The sequence below is a fragment of the Corvus brachyrhynchos genome, unplaced genomic scaffold (assembly GCF_000691975.1).
Source record: "Corvus brachyrhynchos isolate BGI_N302 unplaced genomic scaffold, ASM69197v1 scaffold597, whole genome shotgun sequence".
Classification (NCBI taxonomy): domain Eukaryota; kingdom Metazoa; phylum Chordata; class Aves; order Passeriformes; family Corvidae; genus Corvus; species Corvus brachyrhynchos.
Window position 1 is genome coordinate 1117234 of NW_008239000.1, and position 11298 is coordinate 1128531.

Genomic DNA, 11298 nt, shown 5'->3' on the forward strand with positions numbered 1-11298 from the left:
TTTGCCCTTCTTAAGAGGAAGCATTAGCAGTTCTTTGTAGCAGCAAAATCCCCCTGAATTTTTAGCCTACCTTCCTAGAGAGGATGTACTTCATTTTCTTTTTTTTTGTTTCACGGTTCTTTTTTCTCAGTGTTCACATTAAGTTCCAGTTTGCAAGACTTGCTCTGTGCTTAAGACAGTAGTGCTTTGTAATTAAATGGAAAATATGTACATATCCTGTATTTTTAGGACTTTTTGTAGCAGCAAAATCCCCCTGAATTTTTAGCCTACCTTCCTAGAGAGGATGTACTTCATTTTCTTTTTTTTTGTTTCACGGTTCTTTTTTCTCAGTGTTCACATTAAGTTCCAGTTTGCAAGACTTGCTCTGTGCTTAAGACAGTAGTGCTTTGTAATTAAATGGAAAATATGTACATATCCTGTATTTTTAGGACTTCAGAATTTTGTGCTCTGAGTCTGATTGGGTTTCTCATCCAGATTGTCCTGTTGCTCTTCCCAAAGCACCAGACGAATTGCAAAGGCATTTAAACAACTTAAATCTAGCAGAGCTGCCACAGTAAACAGCTTTCTTGGGAAACAATCCCTGGCAAGACAGCAAAGGAAATCCCCGACCTCATTGTCCCTTTCCTTTTGTAGGTTCACCTTCCTTTTGCCGTGGTTGGCAGCACTGAAGAAGTGAAGATTGGCAATAAGATGGCAAAAGCCAGGCAGTACCCCTGGGGTGTCGTGCAGGGTACGTTACCAAAGGCACAAACAAGGCCTTCTCATCCTGTCCCGTTCTGATCCAAGATACTTTGTTCTCTAGATGGCCCTTACCAAAATCTGGCTTGAGAAAGCACAGCTTAGATCTGAACATGGACATCTGGACACGGAGCCAAAAGCTCCTTCCTGCAGGAGGGCAGAGTTTGGCCCGGGCACTGTTTGCAGCCCAGGCTTTACTGAAGCTGGCAAAAATACGGAGCTGATCCTTGCTTTCCAGCCAGCACTGAGAAGTACAGGATTGAGATGGTGATGGTCTCCTGGTGGCTTCAGTTGTGTATCCCACTGGAGAATGGCCCAGGAAGCTGCAGGGGAGCACTCACAGTGCAATTCTGCAAAATTCCTGGCTTCTCAAATAATACCAGCTGACCCTGAAGCAGCTTCAGAGACTTCAGCTGTAAACATCAGAGGATAATACTGGGAAAAACAGTTAGGAAAGAAGTTGGTGTGTTTGGGAAGTCTTGGACTCGACCTATATCCTGCTGGGTTCTTGCTGTTCCCAGAAAACTAGGACCAGATAGTTTGAGATTTAGTTTAGACTTTGCCTGTGTGAGCCCCTGTGAGTGCGAGGATTTCGGGTGGGTTTGAGTGGGAAGTGAAATCCTGTGTGCAAATGGATCATCACCTTGCTTGGGCAAAAATGGGTGGCGAGACGGGAGCTCTGTGACAGATGGGCAACACAGATCTTGCAAATCCAGTGCAGATCTTGAACTCAAGCCCATGCTGGTGTGGGATGGCTTCAGACCCAGTTCAGCAAGGCATTTTGGTGCAGGCTGACTTGGAGTTCTGCTTGTGTGCCTGAAGAACTCTGAGGCTTGCTACACTGGGGCCCAGATCCAGGGAAAGGGGGGGCCCAGCTCCTGGGTTTAGTGTTCTCTCTGTGGATATTCTGTTGTTTTTGCAGTTGAAAACGAAAACCACTGTGACTTTGTGAAGCTGCGGGAGATGCTGATCCGAGTCAACATGGAGGACTTGAGAGAGCAGACGCACACCCGGCACTACGAGCTGTACAGGCGCTGCAAGCTGGAAGAGATGGGATTCAAGGACACGGATCCGGACAGCAAGCCTTTCAGGTCGGGACGTGCAACTCGGGCACCGCTGTGCTTTGCCACCAGCTTGCTCTGCTGCTGCTCGGGGCTGCTGGCAATTCCCGGGCAGGAAAAGTGCAGCTGTGTCCGTGTGAGAGGAAGGTGGCCCATGCACTGAGTTTCCAAAGGGGGCATCCTGGGGTAGATGTTCTTTTGACCCTCCTAGAGTTCTTCACGGCTGGTCCAAGGTGAGCTGTGAAGAGGGTGCCACGGTCTAATGCCTGAGGTTTGGCTGATTACTGAACACGTAGTTCATTCTCTCAGACAGCTTTATTGGTCTGAAGCCCAAGCCGTCAGCCAGGGACAACAGCTGTGTGGGAATTTGGGAAGGAGTGTTTGTTTTCTCCTTTCATTTCCTGTTTCCCATTCCTCCCCAACCTTTCCCCAGTAATTGCACCCCCTCCCTTACAGCAGCCCATGCTCCTCTCTACCCCTGGGGAAGGCAGTCAGAATTTCAGTGCACCAGTGGGGCTTTGCCCCTGAAACACATGTGCGTGTCAGAGGTTGGCTTTGGTTTGGGGTCTTATTTCTGACTTGCTGAGTTGATGCAGCTGCACTTCTTCTGCAGCACAGAAACTCTGCTGGAATCAGTCAAGCCCAGTTCTGTTACTAAGCCCAAGTGTGAAGCTTTATTGGATTTCCTTTCTGGAGAGCAGTGGCTTAAGATGGGCTCAGCCCTTCCTTTGGAGGAATCTGAGGAATTTCCATTGCTTCCTGTACACGAGGCCTCTTTTGACCAAGCTATAAGTAGAAAGGAAATGAAAATGTACAGAATTTCTCCATCTGGTACGTGCTAGTTCAGAGCAGTTCACTCTGGGTGCCTTTTCCCTCCAATAAACAAACAAAACCTATGATCCCAAGCTGTTTGGCCAAGGCTGATGTATATCTGAAATGAGGGAGACATTCTCTCTGAGCTCAGGGATCAAAAGGGTGGTTTTCACTGCATCCTGCCCCTGGGAGTCACAGGAGCAGCTGCTCCTCAGCCAGCTTGCTTCAGCCAGGAGGAGGGAGCCTTTGGCACAGCTCAGGGGGAGCAGGGCAGGAGGTCCCAGCAAACCATTGGTGCTGTGTAGGGGCTTGTGTGAGGTGTGGAAAAGGGGGTCTGGTGATGTCTGAGACCCCCACCTTGCTTGGCCAGGCTGCAGGAGGTCAGGAGGGAGCACCAGGACCGCAACAGGCATCAGCTCCATGAAATGGGGTCCTCTGCACAGAGACCCTTCTGCTGTCCTGTGTCTGTTGTGGACTGGATTCTCTGCTGCTCTGGTTAAGCTTTTCAGAATAGTCGGTTTTCAAATAATATTATTTGCCAGGGCATCCTTCAGTGTGTGGGGGCGTGTTGGGAAATCAAGTTACTCTTGTAATTTAGGTTCATATGTTTGTGTACTTAAAAGCCAGTTCCCTTGTCATCTTTGCCTGTGAGAAGCTGCAGGGATCCCAGTTGGTTTGGACTGTTATTCCTTAGGGCTGTAATTGTTTTTTTCACATGCAGCCTGGGAGTTGCCGGGCCAGTTTCTCTGAGAACTTGGCTCCTCTGGAAGTCAGCGTCACTGCGGCAGAGAATTAAGCTTTGAACCTTGGACAATTCAACAGGAAGCCCCTACCCCTCTTACTCCTGCTGCCAGGCTTTTCCTGCTTGCCCATCACCCGGCATTGTGTTTTTGGAACTGAGCTTTGGAAGAAGTGGTTTGCAATCCAGGATCTGATCCGTGAGACTCTGCTGCTCCCTAGGACAGCGTGTCACTAACTGCAGATTCACTGTGCTCACTGAGCAGCAGAGGCTCACCTGCCCTCGTGCTTTGCCAGATGCTTCAGAAGGGCTTAGGAATTTGTTTCATTGTGCACAGTCAGAGGATTAAATCCAGGGCTGAATTTCAGGGAGATTTTGTTCTGAGTCTCCTGAAGTCTGCTGTGAGAGCTCTGGTTCTGCATTTAGCTGAGAATCCGAAGATGGCTCTTGGCCTTCTCTCCCACTAAAGGGTTTTTGTCATTTTTAGAATCGGTATTTTTGCTTCCATGTGTAGGAAGCTGGTGTGGTCATGTGGAATGGTGTGATTTCTCCAGGGCGGCCAGTGCTGTGCCAGAACGGCTCTGGGCATCCTGTCTGGAGAGTATTTTAGGAAGTAACCGAAGTGCCCATTAATTAGCAGACTTGGCATAATCTGACAAGTTGTGTTCCCCAGGTCAATATTGCATCCCCTGAAAAAATCCCCAACCAACAAAAAAGCCACCAAAACCCCCAATACTGCCAGGGAAAGCAAAAGCTTGACTTTATTGGGATTAGGATGTCCCACTGGCCCAATGGTTAATGTGTTCCTTAGGCACATGGATGCAACGTGTCTGTGTGACTTCAGTGGAGTTTGCATTTAAAAAATGCGTTTTCAGAATAGCCTCTTGGGGGAAATAGTTATCATTCCCACACTATCATTATGGCTAGGCTATCCAAATCCATTTAAGGAATAAAACAAAAGAGGAATGTGACGTCCAGAGTTCCTAAGAGGCTTTAAAAATCTCAGAGGTACGTGGACAACATATTTTATGTCTCAAATCTTTGCTGCCTATCTCAGTGCTGGGGAAATAAAGGAATGCCAAGGAGTAGTGGGGGAGTGAAGGAATCCAGTAATGTGGTTATTTGGAGGAGAAAGGCTGCTGATCGCTTGGAAAGGCCAAAGGAGAAAGAGAGGATTCTCAGGGTGGCTTTATGTAAACCAAGCCCCTGATGTGAATCTATTAGCAATGGGTAGTGAAAATGAATTTTGCTCTGTGTCAGTGTCGTGCTTAATGAACTACACGGAGGCAGATTTCACCCTGGGTCTGCTGCACAAATCTTGCACTTGGAATGAAGAGACTCGGGACAAACAGAGGGAGAAGGGAGGAGGTGTGACTCTGAGGGATCACAAGCCCTGTGGGCATCGGGGATTGCTGCAGGCACTTAGGTAGTGGCTGCTTCTTTTCGAGGACAGTTATGCTGCCTGCCGAGTGATGTACGGGATCCTGAGCAGGGAGCTCGGCTTTTCCTTTTCCATTCGCCTCCCACTGCTGCCACCTAGCAATCTGGGACGGGTTTCACAGAGGTGATCGTGCCTCTGGTGTAGTCGGGGGGCCTCTGACCATGTTTTCTGGCAAGACAACCTAAGTGCTAAGGTCTCCAAAGGCTGGAAGCTCGTGACTGTGCTTGGAACACTGCTCTGACTGGGTTTTGTGTGTTTTTAACAGTCTCCAAGAGACTTATGAAGCAAAGAGGAATGAATTCCTGGGCGAACTCCAGAAGAAGGAGGACGAAATGAGGCAGATGTTTGTCATGCGAGTGAAGGAGAAGGAAGCAGAGTTAAAGGAAGCAGAGAAGGATGTGAGTATATTGGAACTCTGTGAGGGTTTGGGGCACGGCTGTTACAGGAAATGTCCTGTTAGGGCAGGAAGCTGTTCCTCAGGCCTCCTGGAGGAGCATGTGCTGCTGCAGAGGTGCAGAGCAGAGTACAGCCCTCAGTGCCCACATTTCCGTGCTTTGCACGAGCATGGTAAGAGTCCACTAGGTACAAACAGTGAGGGACGGAATGTGGGGCTGTGGAAGTGTCCAGAGACCTGTTGGATTCCGAGAGCGACAGAAATTGCCCCTCTCTGTGTGCCAGCGAGTGTTAACTGCAGGGCTTTTCTCACCGGGTCAGGCAGGCTGGGGACAGGCTGATGGCGTGCAGTCACCACAGAGAGGCCTCAGGGCCAGCAGGAACATTTGGGGCATCATTACCAGTAAACTGGGGTGAAGCATTCTTCTTTTCCCATCCAATTCTCACTGTCCCTGTCCTGGCAGCTTCATGAAAAGTTCGACCATCTAAAGAGGACTCACCAAGAAGAGAAGAAAAAGGTGGAAGACAAAAAGAAGGAACTTGAGGAAGAGCTGAACAACTTTCAAAAGAAGAAGGCAGCAGCTCAGCTATTACAGTCACAGGCTCAGCAGGCAGGTTCTCAACAAACCAAGAAAGACAAGGACAAGAAAAAGTAAGCGGATGTCACCCACATCCTTTGTAGGGTTTGTTACAAGTTTTGGGAGGTGGTTTTTTTCTGTCTTGCTGCATGTCTGTATTTGCTTTTCCCCATTACCAGACTGGAAACAGGCCTTTTCTCAGCCTGATCAAATAAAATATTTTTTTTCTAAAGGGTGGGCCAGGGACATGATCTTAATTTTTCTCTGGAAGAGTACCTTCAAGTTTTATGTTCAAGTCTGACTGGTGTGGGAGAGCAATTGGATGGTGGAGGTTTGATTTGTGATCTGTCCAGCATCTTCTGGAACTATGGGATGTTCTGGATTCAGATTTATTTGCCTGAGCCAGAATTATTAAGGGAGTTGCTACCCGTCCTTTCTTTCACTGGTAGTCTCCAGCTCCCATTCCTTAAGGTTATAGTTGTAAGTAGAAGTAAGTTAGAAACCAAAACCACCATGTTATTTTTACATGGGGAATGCTAGTGCCAAAAGTGATTACTTGGAAGCTTGCTTTAAAGACAAGAAGCTTTGGTTTTGTATTTTTTTAGGAAAACAAACGACTATGGTACCATAACTGCAGTTAAATGGCATTTGTGGTTGTGTCAAGCTGACATAATAAGCTAAGAAACCCTTACCTTTTAGTCAAGATCATGGCACTGTTTTTTACTATCTGTCTTGGTTTGAAAGACAGGTGCTTGCTAAGGAAGGTAGGAATGGAAAATGGAATGGAAAATGTAACCCCCTTCCCTCCAAATTATTATAATTTTGAAATTAAGGGGCTTTTAGGCAATTATATGAGAAATAGGAATAACAGTTCTTTATTAGTATATATGTATATATAAAACAAAGCAATAATACAGAAACACTGGCTTAACCTGACAGAGTCAGGATACGACCTGACAGCCTGGCAGGCAGGGTGGTGGCTGCAGTCCTCTTGTCATCATCACTACTATCAGTTCCTAGGTCGGTATCAGCATCTGGATTATTCTTTTTCTTAGAGGGCTTCACTCTTTGTCTTTCCGACAGGCATTTGTTCCTTTTGTTGGGTTCATCCTGACTGTCAGGTTTTTCCCCTTTATCCTGGCTTCACGGAAGCTGCATTTAGGCATCTCTCCTTCCCCCACAGTCTGATTTAAAAGATGTCTGTAAAATCCACTGAGTTCCCTCTGTTTGGTCACATCCAGGTACGCCTTGAGAGCTGATTCTCTTCTTTCTCTCTCCTCCTCCTGACCTCTTTCTTGCAGCTTCCTCTTATACGCTGAAGTCACAAAAGCCTCTTTGTGCGCAAACTCCCCTCCTTCCATTTCATGCTCTTTCTGAATTTTTCTTTCCATTTGTCTTTCTTGTTGCTTCTTTCTAATCTCGGCTGCTGTGAGGATCTTGTGGATGTATCTGGGCTTTTTGTCATTGTTTCCAGCTAACGTTTTGGCACTGCTTGCTTTCTTCTGCTGCATTTCATCGTAAATACTGTCATATTCATACACCGTAGCATCTTCTTCTAAAGCCTTCTGAATCTCCAATTTAGTTTGTTTCATTGCTTGCTTTTCCAATGCTTCTCTCTGAAGACTTTCCCTGACAGCTGGCTCTTCATCTGACTCATCTGCAAACACTGAGAACTTCTTTGAAACCAGATTTTTCTGTGGCAACTTTTTGGGTATAATAAGCCCATATTGCTTGCCCAGCACCACCATGTCTTGTCCTCTGGGAATCCAGTAGGTAATGCTGCTTGTGCTGTTCCAAACCCCAGATTGTATCCAGGTGGGAATGCTTGGTTCTTCCCCCTGGGTGGAGCATCTCACAATGGGATGATGTAATTCTCTGAGTTGTGCAGTGGATCCTTCACGGCCCATTAAACAGAGATAGCCCCCGGAGGGAGTTATTGGGGATGAGTCATGGTAGGAGATAACGAGCACTGCCCCACCTGCTTTAACAGCTGGTGAAGATGATAATAGAATACATACTTTTGGTTACATCTTATATTGTAACCTAGGACACTGTTTTGTATTCATATCCTAGGAGTGTAATCCTTTACCCTCCACTGGCTTTTTCCTAGTAAGAGGGTGCTCATGCAAGTCCTTTGTGGGTCACCTGTGCTAAGGGTGCTTAGTTGGTACCTGCCACTGGGAAAGCTGTCGAGCTGGGGATGCAGCAAATCTCAGTGGAAAACACTTGGTTAACCCACACACAAAAATGACGGTTCCACGCTGCTTTCACTGCCTGAGAGAGAAGGGGGGTGTTCCTTAGAATAACCCGAGTGATTAATGGCCAGCTGTCTCCCCTGGAAGAGCCAAGTGCCAGTAGGGATGTGGCTCAGACACTTGTGTCTCCCGTGCTAGCCCGGGAGCTCCAGCCTGGGCTGAGCTGTGTGGCAGCAGCTGTACTGCAGATGTCCTGGGGTTTTACAGCTTTTACCCTCGCTGCGTGGCCCCTGTCTCTGCCGCTGGTTCGGTGCCCGACACTGGTCGCTTCTGCCCGGGGAAGGTGGGGAGGGCCTCGGGCTGGTTCCTCGGCTGATGTAAATTGATTTAGCTCCTATGGAGCCATGCTGCTCGATGCTGGCTGAGGATGTGGCCATGGGGCCCCCCCTGGAATCTGTGCAGTGCCGTGTGCTGCATGCTGCGCTCGGGGAGAAATCCTTCCAGACCTGGCCTGTGCGCTGAGCACTGGAACCAGCAAGTGCCCAGGCATGCTGAAATGCCCTTCTGCCGATAGGCTGGAACACTTGTCTTCTCTCACTGAGAACTCAGACATGGTGATGTACTCCCTAAAAGGAATAGCAAGTTTGGAGACCCTTTTCCTTATCTTAGAGTTGGTAGCCTAATATTTTTAAGAACTGTGCAGTCAGATTTTTTCATCTCTTAGCTGTAGGAGCAGTGCCGTACAGAATGGTCTGAAGAGTTTTGTCCCTTTGGGTAGTCACTGTGAGCTCCTACTTGGTTCCAGCATCGAGGGTGAGACAGGGGCGCTTGCAGTGACCGTGACAAACGCAGGCTCTGCTTTGCTGCTGCATTCACAGAAATCCAGCCTCGAGGAACGTGCCAGTGTTTTAGTGTGTCCTTTGTGTCACTCCACACCAGGTGCTGTACCTGCTACAGTTGTTCTTTAGTGTCAGAGTTACTAACAGAGGCTTTCAAGGGAAACGCTCATGCTCCTGCCTTGTAGCACGCCTCAGTTTTCTAAAGGCTCTAAGTTTCTCCTTGCACTCTAATGTGAAGCTGCAGTTTTGTGTAGTTAAGGCTTCCCACCTCTCTCTCTGCTGCCATGGCCTGTGGTGCTTCTTGTGCAGTTGCCAGAGGAAATCCTTGCCATGCCAACCCTTGCAGCCTCCCCACAAAGTCATTCATGGGAATGCTTTTTCTCCTCAAGGTGGGATCAGATTTCTCCAATTTGGACAACAGAGGCTTTCCACTGTGCTGTGCATGCCGGAGGGAAGGCTCAGGGTGAAATCTGCTGCTGGCCTGACTCCCATGAGGGAGAGCTTGGCCCTCCTGATTACCAGACTATTCCTCCAGGAATTCTCTAGCTTACACTCTTTTTTATCTAAAATGTTTGTGGCTCTGGCCTGGTGGCAGCAGCGTTTGGGGACGGCACGCCTTTGTACCTGTGTACCTCAGGCACTGAAGGGGTGGCTGCAGAGCAGACTCACACACTCGCCTGAGCGTGGGGCTGAGCACACTGACCGAGCCCCTGCTGTAGTTTTGGGATGGCACTGTGCTTCCAACCTGACCAGTCTGGAGAGAGCTCCTGGCAACAGACCCAGTGGGAGCGGCAAGCAGCCTTCTGGTGCTTGCCTGCTGCTGGGTAGATGGCCACATGCCTCAACATGTGCCATTGTGTTGCTGCTCATCCGCAGCCCCCCAGGAGCTGGGACCATCTGTTTGGGTTCTGTCTTGGTTTATTTAAAGCTTCTTCTGAAAGCCAAGTGTAAAACTTCTTTTTTTTTTCAGTTTCCTTTCCATGTAAGTTTCCAGTCCAACGTGCCTGGTCTGGCCATCGGGGGCCATGCTCAGTCCCAAAGCAGTCCCTGAGCTGCAACACCCGTGTCAGGGCCTGGCCCAACACCCTGTAGAAAGAGGGGTTTGTTGATGCCTGAAGGATCTGACCTGGTTCTGAAAGCTGAAGTGCTTGGAGACATCCTGGTGTCCAGGTGTGAGATACCTGAGTTACCTTCTGCAAGGATGCCCATGGGAAGTAACCCAAGCTGGACACCTGCACCCATGTCCCAGCTGGGAACAAATGAACCCTAAAGCCACCGAGTGCTGCAGTGACAGGCTGTAAGCTGGACCAGCTTACGTGGTTGGTTGGTCAGTAGTTCTGTTCCCCCAGTTTTTTCTTTTTACTTTTGCTTGTCATAGGCTGGAGTAGAGCCCAGCCTTGAGGTTGAATTTCTTTGTAATTCCATAAGCCATCTGCATGCCCACCCACCAGAGCAGGTTGCTGGTGTCGGCTCTCCTGGCTTTCTTTATTTTTTTTGCATTTTGAGTTCAATTAGTGCTAACTTTTTTGTTTTTTGTTCTTTTTTTTTAACTTGCAGTGCAAGCTTCACATAAAGCCTGTCGAGCCAAGGATGTTCCTGCATTCACCTGCTTTTGCAGTAATGTGTCTCTGCCATCTGTTTTCTTTTTATATTTTTTTTTCCATTTTTTAACATGAATAACTATTAACTCATCTAATAACATAGTGGGAACAAGAAGGAAGAGGGATTGGATACAGGACTGTATGTGATTGGAAGGTCAGGGGTGGGTGGAGGGATGAGATAATGATGATACCATGTATTTTTCTCACCAAAACCATCAGCAGTAAATTATTTTTGGCCCCCAGTTTGAACTGAGAGTCAGAGCTAGATGTCAGCAGCTCAGGTATTGACTGGCGCGGGCATCCTCAGTGCTGCTGGCTGCAGGAGCCCTGTGCTGAGGGAGCCCCTGGATTCACCAGCCCCAGGGAATGAGTGTGGCAGGAGTGTCCCAGCCAGCCCAGTCCAGGGCATGGCTAAAGGTGGAGTTCAGCCTGCCCCGCATTCCTTCAGGAGCCGGTGTGCTGCAGCAGCCCCAGTCCCGCTGCGGGGGAGAGGGAGGGGGGTGTGTGTGTAGATAACCACGTGTAACTGACCTTGCATGCCGTGACATTTGCATGATAATTTGTGTTAGTTCCTGTCTTGTGCTGTCTGCCCTGACCGTGGCTGGGTGTGCTGGCCTGTGCTGGCCTGGTTTTCCTTCCTCCCTTCCAGCTCAGCGGAGCAGCTGCAGCTGAACGCTGCGGCTGCCTCGGGGAAGGACCATTCCCAGCACCGCTCTCCCTCCACTACTTGCCTCAAACCTTTGGAACCTCCCTTAAAATCCTTCCTGGTTTCCAACAGGCGGGACCTTAGCAAGGCTTAGCAGCCCTTACGGAATCAAATGTCTGAGCAGGGGGGAGATAGAGCCTTCAGCGTCCTCTTGGATCTTCCAGGAGCATTCCCGCACAAACTTAAATTTGCAA

At 48.6% G+C, this 11298-nt stretch overlaps 2 protein-coding genes across 4 annotated transcripts in view; one reads left to right on the top strand and one right to left on the bottom strand.

The window, feature by feature from the left end:
* Nucleotides 1-11298, top strand: part of SEPT11 (septin 11) — a 52683-nt gene that overhangs the window by 32861 nt on the left and 8524 nt on the right. Inside the window, exons 6-10 of one of the 3 annotated variants that reach the window (XM_017738966.1) lie at nucleotides 634-730; nucleotides 1661-1829; nucleotides 5058-5190; nucleotides 5650-5837; nucleotides 9768-10318. In XM_017738966.1, the coding sequence (XP_017594455.1) occupies nucleotides 634-730; nucleotides 1661-1829; nucleotides 5058-5190; nucleotides 5650-5837; nucleotides 9768-9783 (603 nt within the window). In that variant the 3' untranslated portion in view covers nucleotides 9784-10318. Of the gene's footprint in view, nucleotides 1-633; nucleotides 731-1660; nucleotides 1830-5057; nucleotides 5191-5649; nucleotides 5838-9767; nucleotides 10319-10354; nucleotides 10604-11298 lie in introns of those variants that run through there. The other 2 variants (XM_017738964.1, XM_017738965.1) reach the window with 2 other exon arrangements.
* LOC103618968 (nuclear speckle splicing regulatory protein 1-like) lies at nucleotides 6160-7514 on the bottom strand. Its single transcript, XM_008637443.2, is given in 2 exon segments — nucleotides 6160-6893; nucleotides 6896-7514. Coding segments are annotated over 2 exon segments (819 nt in total). The 5' UTR covers nucleotides 7512-7514; the 3' UTR covers nucleotides 6160-6690.